Consider the following 22,221-nt stretch of genomic DNA (forward strand, 5'->3'; position numbering starts at 1 on the left):
GAGCATCCCAAGGAGAGGAAGGACCAAAGCTTGAAACTTCAAAAATTACTGGATCTTTGACCTCTAGGAGGTGTAAGGTAGTGGTAGTTGGCGATTCCCTTCTGAGGGGTACAGAAGCATCCATCTGCAGACACAGGAGGTATGCTGTCTGCCTGGTGCCAAAATCCAAGATGTTACGGAGAGCATGCCGAGACTCATCAAGCCTGATGCCTATTTTCCAATGCTGCTCATTGACGTTGGCACTAACTGTACTGCCAGGTACCCCTATGAATGTATCAAAAGTGACTTTGTGGCTCTGGGAGAGAAGGTGAAGCAGTCGGGTGCGCAGATGGTGTTCTCATCCATCCTCCCTGTCGAGGGTAAAAGCATAGACAGAGAAGCTTGCATCCTGGAGATGAAAGTGTAGCTATGTGGATGGTGTCGTCCAGGAAGCAGGTTGGCTTCCTGGACCATGGGATGATTTTCTAAGGGCTGCTGAGCAGGGATGGTGTTTGTCTATCAAAGAAGAGAAGAAGTGTCTTCAGAAGCAGGCTGGCTAATCTACAGAAGAAGGCTTTAAACTAGAAGTAATGGTGTAAGGTGATCAAAGCCCTTGGGTGAGTATAAGACTTCAGGTAAGTAAATCACTGAATGGAATGGGAAAAGGGAGCAATGTCTGGAAAGTAGTATATACTAATGCTCGAAGTATGGGAAACAAGATTCAAGATCTAGAAGCATCGCATGGTAGTAATTTTAGAAGAAAAAAATTCAATATTGGACCGCAGCCGCTAGACGTCCACCATCTTGGAAGAAGATGAGTTGGATATAGTGGCTATCATGTTATACCGGGCTATAATCTGTTCAGGAAAGACAGGGTAGGAAGAAAAGGAGGAGGGAGTAGCGTTATATATTAAATCATATTAAAGACACCCAATTGCAGGATCTGCGAGGCAAGGAAGAGGCACTGTGGATCAATTTGGAAAGAGGGAATTGTGAATATATTTACATTGGTGGGATATACAGGTCTCCTTCACATATGGAAGAAGTGGATAGAGATCTAATAGTAGACATTCAGAATATATCTAAAAAAGGGGAGTTTTACTAAAAGGTGATTTTTAACATGCCAGATGTTGATTGGGGTATCCCTATTGCGGGGTCTTATAGAAGTAGGGAGAGGGCCCCGCTTCTTATCGTGGGCGATTTTAATTTGGTGATGGACCCCGGCATCTGATAAATCTGGTACAACTTTTGCCTCTTTGGGGGCTAAGGGTCGTCGTCTTTCTGACTTTTGCAATACTCTCTCCATGGTAGACCCTTAGTGTCTTCTTCATCCTGAAGTCCGTGACTATACTCACCTATCTCGGGCCCACAATACTTGGTCTCGGATCGATCATATTTTTGTGTCCTCGACCTTTTTCTCGTCAGTCATATCTGCTATGATTGGTCCTCTGAATATTTCGGACCATACTCCGATTTGGGTTGATATTTATTTAGATGCAGCGTATCTACGTACGCCTTTTTGGCAGTTCCCGTTCTATCTTGCTCAGGATAAGGAATTCCGAACTTTTTTGCAGGCTCAATGGGAGGATTATTCTATAAATAATGCTCCGCATGTGGATGATCCTATTTTGTTTTGGGAAGCCGCCAATACGGTGATTCGGGGCCATATCATTTATTTTTTGATTGCTCGCAATAAACGTATTCACAGTGGTATCCTTACCTTGGAATGGGCCTTACGCGTAGCCAAGTGGTCGTTTAATTTGAATCCTTTGAAGGAAACTCGGGAAAGTTATTTGACTACTCAAGAGGCTCTCAACTCTTTAATCATTCTCATACTCAAAAATGGGTAGCTTTTCATAAACATCGTTTCCAACGTTTTGGCAACAAGCCCGGGCATCTTATGGCACGTTTGGTGAAGGGTGAGACTCGTATGAAACCGATCTTGTCTCTTCGGACCCAGGGAGGGGCTAGAGTGACTAGTACGGCTGACGTTTCCGCGGTCCTGTATGATTTTTTTTAGCCAATTATATGATTCCCCTAATGATGTTTCTCCAGATTTGCTGACGGACTATCTTCAATCCTCTGGACTTCCTCACTTACCGGAGGATGTAGTGTCCTCTCTTAATAGTCCCTTTAGAGCGGCGGAACTAGAATCCGCTATGAAAGCTCTTCGTTCCGGTAAGGCCCTAGGTCCGGATGGATTTTTGGGAGATTTTTATCATCTTCTCTCTTCCCATCTCTGTGGTCCCTTACTGGCTTACTTTAACACTGCTATTGCTAGGGGGTCGTTTCCGCGCTATGCTAATGAAGCCCTTATTTCCTTGCTGCTGAAACCTGGTAAAGAGGCGGATGCACCGGGTTCTTATCGTCCTATCTATTTGATCAATGTGGATCTTAAGCTCCTCTCTCGTATGTTGGCTGATCATCTTGCTCCGCATCTCCCTAAGGTTATTCACGGGGATCAAGTGGAGTTTGTCCGGGGACGTCAATCAGTTTGTAATGTTCGTAAGGTTCTCTTTGCACTAGCCCATTGCCAATCTCATCACATTCCTGCTTTGTTTGTCAGCTTGGATGCTTCTAAAGCCTTTGATAGTATCCATTGGTCCTTCTTGTTTCGCACTCTGGAACATGTCAGGTTGGGTGGTTTTCATCTTAAGGCTGTGCGTTCTCTTTAATCCGAGGGCTTCTCTTCTGGTCAATGGGACACGAACGGATTCCTTTCCTATCCTTCGCGGTACTCGCCAGGGTTGCCCCCTTTCTCCATTATTATTTCTACTCTCTTTAGAACCGTTGCTTTGCACTCTTCGGGGGTTTGCTGAGGTGCGGGGTCTCTTGTGTTGCTGGGCTTGAGTTAAAGACCTTAGCATTTGCGGATGACATGTTCTTGATTCTTACTAAGCCTGAAGATTCCTTACCAACGGCCTTGGACCTTATTTCTGAATTTGGCTTTTATTCTGGTCTTTCTCTTAATCTGGACAAGTCCATTGCCTTACCTTCCTCCCCCGAGTTACGCACTAAGTGAAGAGGTGTATTTCCTCTTCATTGGGCTGACTCTACGTTGAAGTATTTGGGAGTCTCAATTCCCTCAGATTTATCTAGCCTGTATCTAGTAAATGTGGAACCGTTGTTCCTGGCACTCCAGAATAAACTACAGCTTTGGGGAGCCCTTCCGTTTTCACTTTTGGGTCAGGTGCACCTTTATAATATGCTCATTGTCCCGTGTTGGCTATATGTCTTCCAGGTCCTCCCTCTTTATTTCACTTCTCGGGATGAACGCCGTCTAATACGCTTGGGTCAGAGTTTTCTTTGGGCTGGGAAGCGGCCTTGTCTGCCTTACAAATGGGCAGCGGCTCCGTGGTACAAGGGTGGACTGGGTTTGTTGAACCTTCGTTATCTGACTATTGGCTGTGGAATGCGCCATATCAATGATCTTTTCAGGGGTACTTCTGTATTTACTAACACCTCTTTGGAACTTTCCTGTTTTCATTCTACTCATTTTAGTGCATATCTTCATTCTATTCCTTCTTCTTTGCCTGAGCCTCTCCCTGCGAAGGTGCTCCACCGTCCTTTGCATTAGGTTTGGCGCTGGGTCTGTAACTACCACTCTTTATCTGCTTCTATAACTCCCTTTCTACCTATCCGCTTTAATGGCTGCTTTCTACCTGGGATAGATGGGCTGAGTTTTGCTCGGTGGGAAACAAAGGGTATTCATTATGTGTTTCAGTTGGTTGATAATGATGGCAAAATTTATGTCCTTTGCACAATTTGATCTCCCACCTAATGATTATTTTGCTTATATGTAAATTCACCATTATATTTCTTCTTTACCCTCTAATTCTTTGCAGGCCTCTTGTCAAGAGGTACTGTCTACGGCTTTTACCATTGGTTCCTAACTTCCTGTTCCCCTTAAATTCCATCATCGCCATTTGAAGGATGAGTCCCCTTTGTTTGACCATTCTAAATTGAGGGATGCTTGGGCCCGTGACCTTGCAGTAGTGTTGCCTGATGATGTACTTTTGCAGGCTGTCCATAGGTTGCCTGCCTTTCGAAAATATACAACCTTTTGGAAGCAACACTATAAGTTGGTCTTTCGTTTGTACATCTCTCCTAGGAGGGCTTATCTCTCTGGCTTTCGTGAGACGGTGGCCTGTCTTAGATGCCAGGCCCCTGAAGCGAGCTTGGGACATATGTTCTGGACTTGTTCTAATATTCAATATTTTTGGAATGTCATCTTTCGTTTTGTGGAGCGCATTTGGAACATTACAATTCAACGATCACCTTTGTTCTTATTTGGAGCTGTTCCCCATTATTACCCTCGTACAAGGGGGGCTGCTGTTTTTCTTAAGTGGACTGTCCTCGCTGCCTTGAAATGTATCTTGCTGAAATGGCTTGAGGGTGAGGCACCGGATTACTCTCTCTGGTGGTGCCGGATGATTACCCTCCTGATGTGGGAACGCCGAGATGTGCAAGACTTCACTTCTCTCCCAGGGCGCGTTTTTCAACGCACCTGGAACCTTTTTGGACTACTATGACTCCCTTGGCTCGCAGCCGCTTGCTTAACTGTTAATTTCCTGGTCTCCTGTATCACTCTGGGTATGCCTGTATCATTTTGCATTCTATTTTAGCCTATGTTGGTATTTGTATTTGGAAGGAGGACCTGGGGGGGAGGTGTGGGGGGATTTGTTGGGGGAGAGGGGTGGTCACGTGATGGGGGGGGTTTGTATAACGAAATTTGAGCTTGTTTGTGTTTTATCTTGTGTATTTCCTTTCTTCTCTTGTTGAGCTCAATAAAATATAATTGGACATAGAAGTAGGGAGATTCTGGGTTCTCTACAAGACAAACAGTTCCAGCAGTTCGTAATGCAACCCACACGGGATGGGGGTCATACTGGACTTAGTGCTTACAAACGGTGAAAGTATTTCTGATGTTACAATGGGTTATCTGGCATCCAGTGACCACTGCATAGTACGGTTTAATATTAAGGTGGGTATAGAGAGGTTTCATTCAAAAGCAAAGATTCTAGACTTTTAAAAAAACCTAACTTTGTTCGGATGGGGGATTATGTCAAGGCATTGTCTGGATGAGAACGTCTGGAAGGAGTAGAAATGCAGTGGGCAAAACTGAAAGAAATAATTGTAAGGGCGCCAAACCTTTTTGTAAGGTAAGCAAAAGTAAGAGGAAAAGAAGTCCACTTTGAGTCTCAAAAGTAGTAGCTGGGAAGGTAAGGGATAAGAGGTTAGCTGTTCATAAACTACTAAAGATCGTAGAAAGAGGAAAGGCAAAAATATCTGGAACAGTTGAGAGGCTGGTCGTGTAGTCAGGAAAGCAAAGATGCAAATGGAAGAAAAACAGCCAACATGGTGAAACGGGGAGACAAGACATTTGTTTTAGATATATTAGTGATAGGAAGAAGTGCAAAAGTAGCATTGTGAAACTCAGAAGTGAAGGGGAGAATATGTAGAAACTGATAAAGAAAAGGTTGAATTGCTTAACAAATATTTTTGTTCTGTGTTCATGAATGAAGTGCTGGGAGTGGGACTGCAGAAGATGAATGTGAATAGGGATGGAGGAGTGGTAGTGCTTCGAGCTCCGTTTCGTTGGGTGTACGAAGATGTGGTGGGGATGGTAGTGTCTCTGCTTCAGGCAAGGGCAAGTTCAGGGAGAGACACAGGGCATTCTCCCAGTTTCTGGATTTTCTAGGGCTTCTCTTTGTCTCCAGATGGAATTGTGCATTTCTTCTCAGGGTGAGTAGACAGAACCTTCATCAACAGATTAGAATTCTCTTGGATTGTCCGGCTCTCTTGGCATGGGTTTAATTGCAGGTTCTGGGGCTCGGGCTGCCTCCTTGGAGGCGATCCCCTGGGCCAGAGCACCCATGTGCCCTTGACAGGAATCCCTCTTTTCTTGATGATCTCAACTGAGTTTTCCACCTTTAATAGCAGCGCTCTGGACATATCCAGATAGCAGCAATTTGAACTGGTGGCTTCAGGGTGGCTCTCGGCTTCTTCAGATTTCCAAGTGGATAGCTCTTAGCACAAATGCCAGCCTGTTGGGTTGCAGGCTCATTGTGGGGCCTGTTTCATTCAGGGATAGTGGACTCTTGGTCTGCAACATTGATGGACCTTCCGTCTGGAGCTTCGGAAATTCGGCTGGCACTACTCGCTCTTCAGCACCATCAGAAAGACCAGCAGGCAAGGGTTCTTCGATGGTGGCGTATGTACATCGTGAGGGAGCTCTAGTTTTCTATCTAATATGTCTATCTAATCTATCTACATTCCTGGTCACAGAAGCCATTCTGTCTGCTCTTACAAGAGCCCGGGTTTGCCCCAGAGGGTCTTGTTGGTTTCAGCAGAGATCCCAAAGGCTAAACGCCTTTTCAGTAGACGAACAGTGTTTAAACTAGGATCGGGTGGCTTCTGATAGGTCTGGTCATCTGCTGGACAGCAACACATTCCAACCTGGTATCTCGGGTGGCTCTGGTTTGGCCTTGTCGCCCGGTGTGCGGTTCTCGTACATCTTTATTGGAATGAGAGGCTCCGGTTCCCTTTTCATTAATATCTTCTCAGTCAGGGACTGGTGTCCTTGGAGATCTCACATCATTTTGGTCTTACAGCATATCTCTTGTGCACTGAGCCTTGATGATGAGCGGTTATTTGGAGGTAATTATCTTGACTTTTGTGTGTGACATACCCTCTACTTTGGCTTCTTCTGCCAAAGCCCAGTAGGTTTTTTTTCACATGGGGGTGCTAGGAGTTAGGTGGAGCCTGAGCAGCCTCCCAGTTAACCTGATTTTTCTTCAGGAGGGTTTAGCCAGAAGTCCAGCAGTGGCCACCCTGAAAGTTCAGGTTGCAGGCTTTGCATTCCTTCTTGTTGATGGTGGTCTCAGCTTTCTGAGTCAATCGGGAGGTTAGATTGCCTGCATTTTATATACGTCTGGTTCGGAGTGCAAATATCGGATTTTATGCAAATTAGATGTCTGGAGGATTTTGCTCCTTTATTTGGAAAGGATAACTGAGTTCTGGGCTGTTCTCACTGCTGTGCCTCAACGTGGTAGGCCGGCATCCAAGTCCTCAATCGCTTGATGGATTCGAATGGCCATTTTCGTGACTTACATTACCCGTGATGCGCAGCCGGCGATATCACTTCCAGCACTCTTGACGAGAAGGGTGGTATCTCGCACAATTCATCCTGATAAAATTTGCAGGGCGGCTCTTGGCCCTCTCTTCCTACTTTTACCTGATTTTACCGAATGGATGAGGCAGCACGTTTTGCTGCTGTTTTTGGGACCTCTGTTTTGTGGGCAGGCTTTTCTGTTCCTCCATAGCTTCTATGGCTTTGGTACATCACCTAACATATGGAATCCGGAAGGGACGTAACGGAATGGAAGATTAGGTTTATACCTTCAATAATCTTCTATCTGTTAGTTCCTGGAGGATTCCAAATGACCCACCTTCTCTGTATTCACTCAGTTGTTTGAGATAGCCTGCTCCTTTCTGCCTCGGTTACTCTCATTGCAGGCTTGAAGATTTTTCAGCCAGTTGCCAGATCCTGTGGGGAGTTTATTTGAGTATACACATTACCAAAGGCCTTTCTTGGGGTGCTCGTTGCACCCAGCAGGTTAGTACTGCATTGCTCCTCAATGTTTTTTCTGAGTTGCCTTTGTGCCTGTTTATTACTTGTTTATAGTTTGCAGAGCAAACCAGTTTGTGAGTTACTTGTGTTGATGGGGATTTCCCTTGTACCCCCTTTGTCTTGGATTACAGGTATGTGCTTGGCTTTGGGACTGAACTGTTTCTACTTCTAGGGGGTGTGCAGCATGTGTTCTGAAAAGATGTGAATTCTGCAACACCCGGACTGTGGGTTGGGATTGAGCACCTAGCATATGAAATCCTCCAGGGACTAACAGAAAGAAGATTATCGAAGGTATAAACCTAATCTTCCATTAGTACTGCATGTGTTTTTTAAAAATAAAGCTATTTTGTCCTCCCAAGGATTCTGCTGGTTCAAGTCTCCTGTTTTTATGCTGATGGCTTGAAATCAGCCTCTTTCTTCCAGGGTCCAATGGACCAGTCTCTATTTCCATTATGTTGTTATTGTGTCTGATTCCAAATCTAATATAAGGGTTAGAATTTTCTAATATGTTATTGTTTTGTTTTATGTCTACTATAGAAAATGCCTCGGGTGACCGTGTGAGAAATGGAGAGGTTGGTGTGCTTACTAATACCTACAGTAGCATACCTGCAGGACTGGAATCACCTGAGGAGCCATTTGCTACCTATTTTGATGAAAAGGTTCCCATCCCTGAAGATGAGAAGGTCTGTAACAGAAATAATTTTTCTATAGTGCTTAGCAACCAAGTCTTAGATGCACTAAACAGGGTTGATAAGACCACTTAGGTCCACTGTGGTCCGATTTTTGGCTGATTCCAAAAGAGTGACTGATGCTCAAACAAGTTTGCATGCAAATGATTTGAGCAGAGGTTTGTTGTAATCCCCGTCCGATCCCGCCGATGAATCGCTGTGAGAGTGACTCTCACACATGCACAGAAATGGCAGGGGAAGCCCCAAAGCAGCCTCCTGCCATTCAGCTGTTCAGGGCAGGAAATCTAGCTGTGTTTTATTTTTTTAATTCATCTGCATCTTTTTCAGATAAAGATTTCATCAGGATCATCAATTCCACAGTTTCTTTTGTGTTTGCGCTGCTGTTTTCCTAGTGGAATCTCTGGTGGAACCCTTTTTTTTGTTTTCTGTTCAGGTAATTAACTTATAAACCCCCTCTTTTACTAAGGCGTGCTAGCCGATTTAGCATTTGCTAAATGCTAACGTGTCCATAGAATATAATGGACACGTCAGCCTTAGTAAAAGAGGGGGGGTTATAAGTTAATTACCTAAACAGAAAAAGGGTTCCACCAAAGAGATTCCACATGGAAAACAGCAGCGCAAACACAAAAGAAACTTTGCAATTGATGATCCTGCCAGAAGTAATTGCTGCTTTTTATGGGGACAGGCGGGGATGGAGGGGATTCCTTGCGAGGACGGGTGGGGATGGAGAGGATCCTGATGGGGACTTGTGGGGACGGAGAGGATCCTGGCGGGGACGGGTTTGTTCTGTCCCCGCACAACTCTCTAGTTCAGACTATTCCTTAAAGTTCTTCTTAATATCATAACAATTCTTATGTAATCTGCCTTAAACCACAAGGTAATGGCGGAATAGAAGTCACTAATGTAATGTAATGGTACTCTAACTTGGAATCGCATATAGCTCATAAATACCTCTTATTCCAAGTGATAAATATCCATTGTGGTATATGATTCAACCACTCTTAATAGCTATAAATTTCATAACTTTACTGAAGCTTCGAACCTCAGAAAAACCACTTATCGCTCAAATGTTTATCATAGTGATAAGCTTGACGTGTTGTCTCGTCAATGGCCCACTTTTTTTTAATCCTAATTGGATTTCAATATTTAAAGTGCAGTTTTTAAAGTGCAACAGTTTCAAAGTGCTTAAAAAGTGCCTTAAAGTGCTATTAGTCAAATCAGTGGTCTCAAACTTGCAGCTCGGGGGCCATATGCAGCCCGCCAGGTACTATTTTGAGGCCCTCGGTATGTTTATCATAATCACAAACGTAAAATAAAACAGCTATAAATGACAATATTAAGACTTAGCCAAAAGGAAAGATTTATAAACTATAACGAGTTTTACCTCAAGCAAAATGTAATTTCTTTAATAAGACATGTAACTACAAATCCAAAATGTGGCTCTGCAAAGGGTTTGAGTTTGAGAATTGAGATCACTGAGTCAAATGCTTTTACATATGTACTAAAGGTTTATGACTTATCTCAGTTTTTATGATCGGGGGAACTCGGATCCAACGTGTTTCGCGTATTCAATGCTTTATCAAGGAGTGATTGTGGGAAACGATCCTTGATAAAGCGTTGAATATGCGAAACATGTCTGAGTTTCCACAGTCATAAAAACTGAGATAAGTCATAAACCTTTAGACCAGGGGTGTCCAACCTTTTGGCTTCCCTGGGCCGCATTGGCTGAAAAAAATGTTTCTGGGACTGCGCAAACGCTGCAGCAAGACAGAGGAGGGAGCCGGCAAGACGGTAAACCACCAGGGGCAGCAGAGGAACACACTGCATCACCCTTGACCGGGGCCACACAAAATACTTCACGGGGCTGTAGGTTGGACACCCCTGCTTTAGACAATGTTCCATAGGTTACTATGGTACTTTGTGTGTCTAAGTGCTTTCAAAATGAGCCCCATAGTGTCTGCTTGTATATGATAGTTCCAGAGGTGGAGAATAGGCAGATTGGATAGGCCAGCATCTACATATGCTTTTTATACACACAAACTTATCTACTGAAAAACAGGTATGAGTTGTGTGATAGCTTTTGAGAAGGCAATTTTGTAAAGTACATAGATTCAATATACAATATGTGCCTATTTCCCTTGACTGTTTAAGCTCTCTTTTATAAAAATACTTTCAAAATATATAGGGGTCAAACGTTCAATAAATTGAATATACTGTACTCAGTTATACTCGTGTCATGAAATGTTACTACTTTCCTTTTCCCTCATACCAAAGAAAGAAAACTTCAATTTAAATACATACAGGGCAATATTTTAAGCTGGTAAGCGCCTCTTAACATGTGTCAAAGGTGCCATTAATTGACAGACACCTATGTGCACTTAGGTGCTAACTTACAGAATTGTATTAAGGGCTCTTTTTACAAAGGTACGCTAGCGGTTTTAGCGCACGCTAGCCGCTACTGCCTCCTTTTAAGCAGCAGGTAATTTATCAGCTAGCGCGCTATAGCGCATGCTAATCTTGTGTGTGCGCTAAAAACGCTAGCGTACCTTTATAAAAGGAGCCCTAAGTACCATAGTTCCTAACCACAAGGGAGGTGTACATGTGAGTGAGCCACTGGTGTGTCTTCCAGTTATGTGCATAGTTTATAGAATGCTATAAATTATGCATGTCGCATGAGGGCACCTAGGCACACAACTTACATCTGCCATTGATGTGGCATAAGACAATGCACCTAAATATGGGTATGCCAATGCTGACTTAGCCTAATGTTCTATAACAGAATCTGGTGCCAAAATGATGTTTCAGAATTGGCATTAAATGCATGGCATTGAGGTGCACCAAATTATATAAAATTGTCTTAATAGAAATAAGGGTCAGTAAAATACAGAATCACAAAATCTTTTTGTTTTGTTGATTTTTAGTATCCTCGGTTTAGCTTTCGTAAACTCTGGGCCTTCACAGGGCCAGGTTTTTTGATGAGCATTGCTTATCTGGATCCAGGAAACATCGAGTCTGATTTACAATCTGGAGCAGTGGCTGGATTTAAGGTAGGAAACTGAAGCCTTCAAAATTTGTTTTGTAATTTTTTTTTTTTTTTTTAAATTAGAATCTTTATTGAATTTCTTATACGGCAAACAAAACAAATACTGAACATGGCTTTCTTTTCTAAATTGCAAAATTACATGGATTTCAAGGTTGATTCCAAAATATAAAACAATAATATATTTTTTTCTTTAGGCGTAAGCCAATAACTATTAATTGTATCTTTCATTCTATTAATATAATATTATTAGACTCCTCATCATTTAAGGGCCACATTGCTGCTGTAGTTAGAAATGTATTTTTTAAGATTCGTTAGTGTTGAAATTATGATATTGGCGCTCTTCCACCAATCTTCATCAGATTTTTTGTATTACTGCATCTTGACTATTATAATGCTGTTTTGGGTGGGTTGCCTAAGAAGTCCCAGAATGTGGCAGTGTAAGTGATTGGGAGCATTTCATGTTGTGAACGTGTGTCCTCTCTGATGATCTCCATTGGCTTTCAGTTATTTGGAGGATTCAGTTGAAGCCTGTGGTTTTAGTGCATAAGGTGTTGCATCATGTTTTGCCTGAGGTGGTGGCTAATTTGATTGTGCCTTTGTGTTCACAGTCCATGCCATTATTGGAAATACCCTTATTATGACAATTAAGTAAGGTGTCTATTTGCACTTGAGTTTTTTGTATGGCAGGCTCTCAATTGTGGAATGCACTTCCAGAAGCAGTTCGTCAGATTCCAATATTTCTATCGTTTCTTAAGTGCCTGAAGGCACATTATTTAACCCAGGACAAGTGGGCAGCATATTCTCACGTATGGGTGACGTCACTGACGGAGCTCTGGTACAGACCATTTTAAAAGTGCATCGCCACTTTAAGACTTTAGAAAGTTTGCGATAGCCCGAACTGCGCAAGTGTGAGTGCCTTCCCGCCCAACGGAACTAAGAAGACGCATTTTTTCAATGGCCGTTGAAACTTTTTTCTCTGCTGCCTTTCCCACTCTCGCGAATTGTTGACTATTCAGTCAGTTTCGGTTTTCTTTTCTTTCTTAAGTTCATTTTAGTAAAAAAAAATAAAATAAAATAAATTTCATTTTCTCCCTTTTGCGAGTTTGGCAAAATCGACACCAACCCAATCAACATCGGTGGAACCATCTTCGGTGTCGCATACTTCAGTGGGTAAGCTGGCTAAGAAGCCTTCTCCCACCCCTTCTGGGTCATAGGTCAAAGCAGCAGTGAGTTAGGTCCTGCCGACCTCAAGGAGACCCAAGAAGCGCTCCGCTCCGATCTCGGTGAGCGCCTCGACATCGGCCTTCTCATTGCCGGAGTGTAGAGCTGCACAAAAGGTACCGGCAAAAAAGCCAGCGGTACTGGTGCTTACTCTCAAGCAACAGATTCAGGAGTTGCTCCGAGAGGAACTACGTGAACAGTTCCAAATGCTGGTGCCAACTCAAACTCTGCCCATGTCAACACTGACTTCCCCGGTGCCAGTCTGGTCTGAGTCTTCGACACTAGTTGTGCCTGCAGTGGAGTCTCCATCGGTGCCGCCACTACTGGTTAAGGAACCGACACTGATGACCTGCTGACACCGGTCATCTTTGACCCAAACGTCACCTGAGACAATGTCGGTGCGGTCTGGATAGGCACTGCACAAGTTAAAGCACCTCAAGCCTTCGACATCGAGTGCTCGGCAGTAACGCCAGACAACTCAGGATTCAGACTTCTGGGGAGATTCTGATCAAGAACCTGTTGTGTCTGAAGATGAGGGTTCTTCAGTTGACAAATCCATTCGCCACTCTTCATAAGAGGCTCCTCTAGAATCTGAAAAACCTTCTTTCTCCAGGTTTTTACGGGAGATGTCCAAGACCTTGTCCATCCCCTTGGAGGCTGATTCTAAACGATTTAAACAGTTCCTGGATGCCCTGAATTATGATCAACCACCCAAGGAACTCCTCAAGCTTCCCATTCATGATATCTTACGAGAAACTTTTTACAAAAATTGGGAAACGTCACTTACTATCCCTGTGGCTCCCTGTAAGTTGGACTCTTTGTATAGGGTGGCACCCATTCCTGGGTTTGACAAACCCCAACTTCCACACAAGTCTCTCTTGGTAGAATCTACCTTAAAGAAATCCTTGAGGGATAGTGTGTATGCCTCTGTACCTCCTGGCAGAGAGGGCAAGGCCATGGATCGGTTTGGTAAACGCCTATACCAAAATGCTATGTTAGCCAACCAATCTGGCAACTACAATTTTCACTTCTCCTTCTATATGAAGCATTTAGTCAAACAAGTTGCCAAACTCCAGAAATATTTTCCAGAACGTAAGCTTCCTGCTTTCCAGCATTTATTTCTGACCTGCTCCAGCTCCATAAGTACATAGTTCGTTCCACCTATGATACCTTTGAGCTCACTTCACACGCTGCAGCAGTGTTGGTGGCCATGAGACATTTGGCCTGGCTTTGGGTTTCTGAACTAGATGTCAACTATCAAGACAGGTTGGCAGATGCACTTGTCTAGGGGATGAGATTTTTGGTCCCTTCATGGACATGGCTACCCAAAAGTTATCTGCTCATGAGACTAGATGGGACACTCTGATCAAGCCCATAAAGAAACCTCCACCTTCTTGTCCCTTCAGACCAACTTCTTCATATCAGAGAAGGTTTGCTGCAAAACCTGTGACCCCTGCTCCACCTCAATTAATGAGACAGAGAAAACAGCACCCACGTCAATAGCAAAAACAGGCTACCCCCCCAAAAGCCTACACAGCCTTTTTGACTTATTTCTTCAGAGCATAGCTAATGTAACTACACTATTCTGCAGACTTTGCCTCAGCCAATTGGAGGCCATCTCAGTCTCTTCTCTTCAAGGGAGAAGATGCCCAGTTTCTCTAATCTCTCACTGTACGGTAACTCCTCCAGTCCCTTAACCATTTTAGTTACTCTTCTCTGGACCCTCTTGAGTAGTACCGTGTCCTTCTTCATGTACGGCAACCATTGTTGGACGCAGTATTCCAGGTGGGGGCTTACCATGGCCCAGTACAGTGGAATGATAACCATCTCCGATCTGTTCGTGATCCCCTTTTTAATCATTCCTAGCATTCTGTTGGCCCTTTTCGCCACTGCCACGCATTGCGCAGACGGCTTCATTGACTTGTCGACCAGTACTCCCAAGTCTCTTTCCTGGGGGATCTCTCCAAGTACTGCACTGAACATCCTATATTCGTGTATAAGATTTTTCTTACCGACATGCATCACCTTACACTTATCCACGTTAAAGCTCATTTGCCATGTCGCGGCCCATTTTTCGAGCGTGTTTATGTCACATTGCAGGTCTTTGCAATCCTTCTGTGACCTTACTACTCTGAATAACTTCATATCATCCGCAAATTTAATCACCTCGCTCGTCGTACCAATTTCCAGGTCGTTTATAAATATGTTGAAGAGCATGGGTCCAAGCACTGAACCCTGCGGCGCTCCACTCCTGACGCTTTTCCAGTCCGAGTATTGTCTGTTTACCCCCACTCTCTGTTTCCTATCTGCCAACCAGTTTTTAATCCACGCAAGTATTTCACCCTCGATTCCATGGCTCGCAATTTTTCAAAGTAGTCGTTCATGCGGGACCTTGTCGAACGCCTTCTGAAAATCCAGATATACAATGTCGACCGGGTCACCCTTGTCTATCTGCCTGTTTACTCCCTGGTAGAAGAAGTGCAGCAAGTTCGCTAAGCAAGATCTTCCCTTGCTGAAGCCATGCTGGCTGTCCTCATCAGATTGTGTCTGTCAAGGTGATCAGTGATGCGGTCCTTTTTCAGCGCCTCTACCATCTTTCCCGTTACCAAGGTCAGACTCACCTGTCTGTAGTTTCCTGGGTCTCCCCTCAAACCTTTCTTGAAGATGGCGTAACATTCGTCACTTTCCATCTGCTGCACTTGTTCGAGGGAGTAAACAGGCAGATAGACAAGGGCAACTCATTCGACATTGTATATCTGGATTTTCAGAAGGCGTTTGACAAGGTTCATGAATAACTACTTCGTAAAATTGGCGTTCCATGGACTTGAAGGTGAAATACCCAAATTAAAAACTGCCTGGAGCATATGAAACAGAGAGTGGGGGTAAATGGGCAATACTCGGACTGGAAGAGTGTCACCAACGGGGTGCAGCAGGGCTCGGTGCTTGGATCCGTGATCTTCAACATCTTTATAAACGATCTGGACATTGGTATGACGAGTGAGGTGGTTAAATTTGCAGACGATACGGAGTTATTCAGAGTAGTGAAGACGCATGGGGATTGCGAAGATCTACAAAGTGACATAATCGAGCTCGAGAAATGGGCTTCGACATGGCAAATGAGGTTCAACATGGATAAATGCAATGATGCATGTCGGTAACACAAATCTCATGCACGAATACAGGATGTCCGGGGCAGTACTTGGAGAGAACTCCCAGGAAAGAGACTTGGGAGTTCTGATCGACAAATCGATGAAGCCGTCGGAACAATGTGCTGCGGCGGCAAAAAGGGCGAACAGAATGCTAGGAATGATTAAGAAGGGGATCATGAACAGATCGGAGAAGGTTATCATGCCGCTGTACCGGGCCATGGTGCGCCCTCACCTGGAGTACTGCTTCCAGCACTGGTCTCCGTACATGAAGAAGGACACGGTACTACTCGAAAGGGTCCAGAGAAGAGCGACTAAAATGGTTAAGAGGCTGGAGGAGTTGCCGCACAGTGAGAAATTGGGAAACTGGGCCTCTTCTCCCTTGAAAAGAGGAGACTGAGAGGAGACATGATCGAAGCATTCAAAATACTGAAGGGAATAGACTTAGTAGATAAAGACAAACTGTTCACACTCTCCAAGGTAGGGAGAACGAGAGGGCACTCTCTAAAGTTGAAAGGGAATAGATTCCGTACAAACGGAAGGAAGTTTTTCTTCAGCCAGAGAGTGGTGGAGAGCTGGAATGCTCTTCCGGAGTCTGTTGTAGGGGAGAACACCCTCCAGGGTTTCAAGACTAAGCTGGACAATTTCCTGCTAAACTGGGACGTATGCAGGTGAGGCTGGACTCGTTTAGAGCACTGTTTTTTGGCCTGGGGGCCGCCATGTGAGTGGACTGCTGGGCAGGATGGACCACTGGTCTGACCCAGCAGCGGCAATTTTTATGTTCCCGATTTGATCAACAGATTGGCTATTAGTTGGAGAGGTTCAGCTATAGCCCCTTTCAGTTCCTTGATTACCCTCGGATGGATGCCATCCGGTGCTCGGGATTTTTCAATTTTAAGCCTATCAATCTGCCTGCATACCTCTTCTAGACTGTGTCCTTAAAAAGGGACCATGCTTGCTCTAGCGATTTTACAGTGCTTATCCTTTTCATAATCTTCTTCCGCAACATGAGTCTCATCACTTCATAATTTCCTTTTCGGAAGTTCAGTGCCGTGGCCGTTGTTCTGGATCAATGTTTTGCCCTTGTATCCAGGTTGAAGTGTTTTTTTTCCTCAGCCTCATTCTCATCCAGGAGAAATCGCTTTGCATACTTTGGACTGTAAACGGGCTTTGGCCTATTACATTGACCGGAGAAAGCCACATGCAACATCTCCCCAACTGTTCATCTCTTTTGATTCAAACAAGTTGGGGCATCCTGTTACCAAGAGAACAATTTCGAACTGGCTTGCTGCCTGCATCTCATTCTGTTATGCTTAGACTGGACTAGCACTGGAGAGTTGTCACAGCCCACAAAATTAGAGCTATGGCAGCTTCTGTTGCTTTCCTCAGATCTACCCATTGAGGAAATCTGTAAAGCTGCCCACCTGGTCCTCAGTTCATACATTCACTTCTTACTACTATCTGGAGTCCTTCTCCAGACGGGATGGGCACTTCAGCCAATCTGTATTGCAAAATTTATTTTCCTAAAGGCCAACATTTCCACTATCTCATTTCTGTTAGCTTGGAGGTCACCCATACGTGAGAATATGCTGCCTGCTTGTCCTGGGATAAAGCACAGTTACTTATCGTAACAGGTGTTATCCAGGGACAGCAGGCAGATATTCTCACAACCCACCCAGCTTCCTGGGTTGGCTTCTTAGCTGGCTTATCTTAACTGAGGGACTGCATGCCCTATGTTGGGTGGGAAGGCACTAGCGCATGCGCAGTTCAAGCTATCGCGAACTTTCTAAAGTCTTAAAGTGGCGATGCACTTTTAAAGTGGTCCGTACCAGGGCTCCGTTGGTGACGTCGCCCATAAGTGAGAATATCTGCCTGCGGTCCCTGGATAACATCTGTTACGGTAAGTAACTGTGCTTTCCAGGAGACTTTTTGTGGTGTGTGATGTGATGATATTGTTGTGAAGCCTGTAGTTTTAATGAGTATGTCCATATACTGTATTGTGTGTTGGGTTTTATTTTTGTTTTGTGTTTGTTTTTTTTGTAACCCGCACTAGTTTTTGGATATGCAGGATATAAATGTTTTAAATAAAAAATAAAAATATAACCAGAGCACCCAAATATGGTCCCAAAAACCTTCCCTCTCTTCTGCTATCTCTAAAAAGATGCTAAACATCTTCAGAGTAACATAGTCATTGATGGCAGATAGACTGGAACAGTTCATTCCGTCTCCCCAACACTCACACTCATCAATTTGTGATTAAACAAACAATAAATATAATATAAAATATTTGATCATTATCTTTTTGGAATTTCTGGAACATACTGTAGAAATCCACCTATATCTAAGGATCTGTACTGTTCAAACTCTGATCAAAAAGTAGAAAATTTTCCTTTCCTTCCTTTAAGATCTCCTAGAAATGCTATATTCTTGTACAATAACCTCTGGAATAGTGGTCTCAAACTCAAACCCTCCTCCCCGTGTCCAGCAATACCTCTCCTTTCTGAAGCATAGCGGCAGCTCACTGTGTACTTTTGACTTAGTCACACTTCTGCTGCTAGCTTTAGTCTAGCTTTAGCCGTGGTTTCATCAGGCAGCCTCGGGGCTTTTGCTAGACCGGTCCACCTTGCATCATCGAAGTGGGCCGGCCTAGCAAAGGCTTAGCAAAGCCTCATGAAAACGTGGCTAAAGCTAAACTAAAGCTAGCGGCAGCTGTGTGTCTAAGTCAAAATCACACTGAGCTGCCGCTGCTAGTCTGGTAGTGAGAAGAAGAGGAGTCACGGCAGCGTATAGCCGGCAGAAGGCAGAAATTCAGCTGACGCTGGCACGGGTGATCTGTGGCAGAAGGCGAGATCGCATACAGAACATGGGCCACAAAAAGTACCTGGAGGGCCGCATGCAGCCCATGGGCAGCGTGTTTGAGACCGCTGCTCTGGAAGCTTCACTGGTGGTGGGTTGTGCATCTATTCCAGCTTTGGCTGCAGAACTTAGAAATAAAACCAACTCCCTTTGTGAGGTCACCTGAGCGGACACTCCCCTTGAAGCTCAGTTTGTTTCTGCAGCCTTGCTGAGAACTTCTAGTTTCTTCTGCTTGTGATTTTATTTCTCAATTCCTAATCTTTTGTTTTCTTCAGTGCCGCGGGTATTGCCCAAGTGCTGCGGATTCACTCTGAGAGTGTTCCTTCGGTGGGAGATCGTAGACTTTTCCTTAAAGATTGTCTGCTTCTGGAGGGTGCTCTGTAAGCTTAAACTGCAGTAAGCCCTCTAGACAGACTGCAGATTGGATCGGGTCTCCAGGATCGGGAGCCATCTCTCCCCTGGTTCCTCCACAAAGGGATAGAGCGTAGGCTGCTGCGGTTCCATGGAGGTACACTGGGATCAGAACCGGACCGCGTGTCTTCTTTAATTCCCTTGAGAGGTCTTGGTGGTCGTGATCTGTGGTGACAGGGAAGGTGAGGCAGTCAGAAGACCTGAAAAAATCCAGTTTAATCAGCTCCTGAGGTACTATGCTTGCACTGTGTATTGCTGGCTTCCATTGAAATGCATTGCAGCACATGTATCGGAGCTGTTTGTGTACCTTTGGGTTTGGCGATTTTGGGGGGGGGTGCTGAAATCAGGGGTTTGGGTGGTTTCCCTGCATGCCCTGGTCCCCCCCCCACCTGTAAAATAGGAAAATTGCCATTTTTTGCGGTTCCCTGTGTTTTAACAGGCCGTTTTCAGTCAAAATTGGCACCCGTGGTGGCCATCTTAGATTTTCATTAAACTTTTAAAAAATATATTTTTGGGACTTAGAAGCTTCGTTTTTGTTCCAAACTTCACATGTGGCCTCCTCAGGAAAGGATGGCAAGGATTCATGCCTTTGATGCGGAGGATGGCGGCTGGATTTGTGGCTGTGTATCCTGTGTTCTGTGGGCCATGGGGGGGGGGGGTGAGACGTGTGCGTATCCCGCGCTCCCCTCCTCCTGAGAGGCCCTAACACCCTTTAATTGCACTGCCTTTGTGATTGCTGTGTCCGGGGCACCTAAACTGGGAGTGGATGTTGCTTTTGCGAAACTCAAGCACAGTTCCGGGGAAAAGTCTTCTTAGTCTGCTAATCTTGTGAGATCTGAGACACACAGAGTGGTTCTAGCTGCCAGTGACTGTATTAAAAAAAAGAAAGAAAAAGGGGCTTTGCCTGTTTCTCCCACTCAGACTCCAGTACAACAGTCTGTTTCACCTTTGGATGCCAGCATGTCGATTTGTTTCTTTGCTGGGGTACCAGAAAGCAGGCGGCTTGTCCCCACCCTTGCTTCTGCTTCGGTGTTTGTGCCTTTGCTGTCACCTGTTTCTTCGGTGGAATCAGCAGATGTGAATAACTTAGCGGTTCTGGGTGATACCCAGAACAAGCGGATTGCCAAGCGGTGTGCCGGCTCTTCAAGTTTAGCCGCCTGCCCAACCTTATTTCTGGGTCACTGTGAACATGGAACCTGATTTCAGAACACGCTGTTCAGGCAGAATGTACACTTTTGAGCCTCCGCTATCTGCCTCCTTGCCGGACAATGCGGTTTTGGCAGAAGTGCTGTTAGAAGTCTGGGAGTCCCCAGAGGGTTCCCTTGTCCTTGGACCATGGTAAAGTTGTATCCCATGGCCTCAGACTTCACCTAGTGCCTGGTCCCGCTGATGGTGGATTTAACTGTGGCTCGTCGCCAAGCGTACCTGGAGGGGTTGTCTTGCAAGATGTTTAGGACAGAAGAGTGAATTTTGTTCTCAAGTGTCTTTTGTTTCCACTACGGCGGGAGTGCGACCTGTGGCGGCCACTTCCTTGTGGCCTGGGCATGTCTGAATTTTTTTTTTTTTTTTTTTTGACAGACGCACTCTATGGCATTTTGTACTAAGCTGGGAGCTTCTTCAGCGTCCGCTTGGTGAATGATTTGGATTCATCAGTGGTCGGGTGCTCCTTCAGCTAAAGGCTATGCTGAGCAGGTTCCCTTTTAAAGGTTCGCTCCGGTTTGGCCGGGGTTTGGATGGACCTTATGGCCATTGTTCAGGACCGTAAGCCTGGGGTGCTCCCTGGCTCTAGACCTCTTCCGACAAGGGGTATGGGACGGCCGGATTTTTGTCCCTTCTGGCGCTCTTCTCAGTTCGCCGGACCCCTGGCGTCAGGACAGCGTTTCAGAACACCTTCCAGTCCTCGCTTTTGAAGGTGCAGCGTGCCAACAGTCTTCCTACTCCCGGCCTTCTGCTCCTCCCTAGAGAAAATTATGATGCCAGGTCTCTGGCGGGGCCCCACTGTTCAGGGGGTGGCTTTCAGCCTTCCTTCTGGAATGGCAAATGGTAATCTCAGACCAGTGAGTCCTTGATGTGCTCAGGGAAGGCCTTTGACTATTGTTTTTCTGGCCTCCGCTGGAATTCTTCCTGTCCCCTCCTGTGGGAACTCCGGACAGGGCCAGCAAGGTGTGAGCCACAGTATGCAGATTGCTAGATCTGGCAGCTATAGAGCCTGTCTGAAAGGGAGACGGACTTTGGGAGATACTTGGTTTACTTCATCATGCCAATGAAGGACTCTGAAGATTGCAGACCTATTCTGGACCTGAAGGTAGTGAATGCCTTCATGTGTTCCGCGTTTACGGCTGGAAATGGTACATTCAGTGGTGGCAGAAGTGGCGCCCGGGGAGTTTTTGGCTTCCTTGGACCTATCGAAAGCAAACCTCCATTACCTGGTTTTTTTTTTCTGGATCATCAGATGTTCCTGAGGTTTCATGTTCTCTGGAGGCACTTCCAGTTCATGGTGGTGCCCTTCGGGTTGGTGTCTGCACCCAGATCATTCACCAAAGTCATGGTGGTGGTGGCTGCCCATCTGTGCTCGCTGGGTGTGCTGGTCCATCAGTATCTCGACGACTGGCTGATCAGAGCTCCCTCTTTGGAGTTAGTCCGCTTGGCGGTTCGCTAAGCGGTGACTGCTGGAAAGACTCAGCTGGGTGATCCATCTCAAGAAGAGTCGCCTCAAGCCGACGTAGGACATGGAGTACGTGGGAGTCTGGTTTCATACGGGCAGGAACCAAGTGTTTCTGACGGAATCCAGGAAGCTCAAGCTTTGGAGTGCAGTTCGGAACATGTTAAAGGCTCCAGCACCAACAGCCTAGCAGTATCTGCAGGTATTGGGTCTCATGGTGGCAACCATAGTTGTGATCCGTAGGCAAGAGCTCACATCTGTCCTCTTCAGTTGTCCCTTTTGTCTCGGTGGAATCCTCAGCGGGATGCATTGGGGATGAAGTTGCTATGGTTGGCGATGGCACGCAGCTGTATGGTGTGGTGGTTGAACCTGGTTACTATTTACAGAGGGCTCCGTTTATGAGTCTTGGCAACAGACGTGAGTCTCTCTGGCTGAGGAGCAGTTTGCCAGTCTGTGCCGGTCCAGTGTCAGTGGACTGCATTGGAGAACAGATGGTTGATCAATCGACTGGAGATGCAAGCGATCCATTTGACTCTGCTACAATTTCAAGGGAATCTCTGCGTGTTCTCGGACATTGCGAC

The 22,221-nt window shown here is 45.3% G+C and overlaps 1 protein-coding gene across 5 annotated transcripts in view; it reads left to right on the forward strand.

Annotated features, from left to right (window-relative positions):
- The window catches only part of SLC11A2 (solute carrier family 11 member 2), a 194,705-nt gene that overhangs the window by 70,515 nt on the left and 101,969 nt on the right, over positions 1-22,221 (forward strand). For 4 of the 5 annotated variants that reach the window (XM_033935870.1, XM_033935868.1, XM_033935871.1 and 1 more), the window contains 2 exons: positions 8,150-8,295; positions 11,223-11,348. In XM_033935870.1, coding sequence (XP_033791761.1) covers positions 8,150-8,295; positions 11,223-11,348 — 272 coding nt within the window. Of the gene's footprint in view, positions 1-7,780; positions 7,904-8,149; positions 8,296-11,222; positions 11,349-22,221 lie in introns of those variants that run through there. The other variant, XM_033935873.1, reaches the window with a different exon arrangement.

The sequence above is a fragment of the Geotrypetes seraphini genome, chromosome 3, assembly GCF_902459505.1.
Source record: "Geotrypetes seraphini chromosome 3, aGeoSer1.1, whole genome shotgun sequence".
NCBI lineage: Eukaryota > Metazoa > Chordata > Amphibia > Gymnophiona > Dermophiidae > Geotrypetes > Geotrypetes seraphini.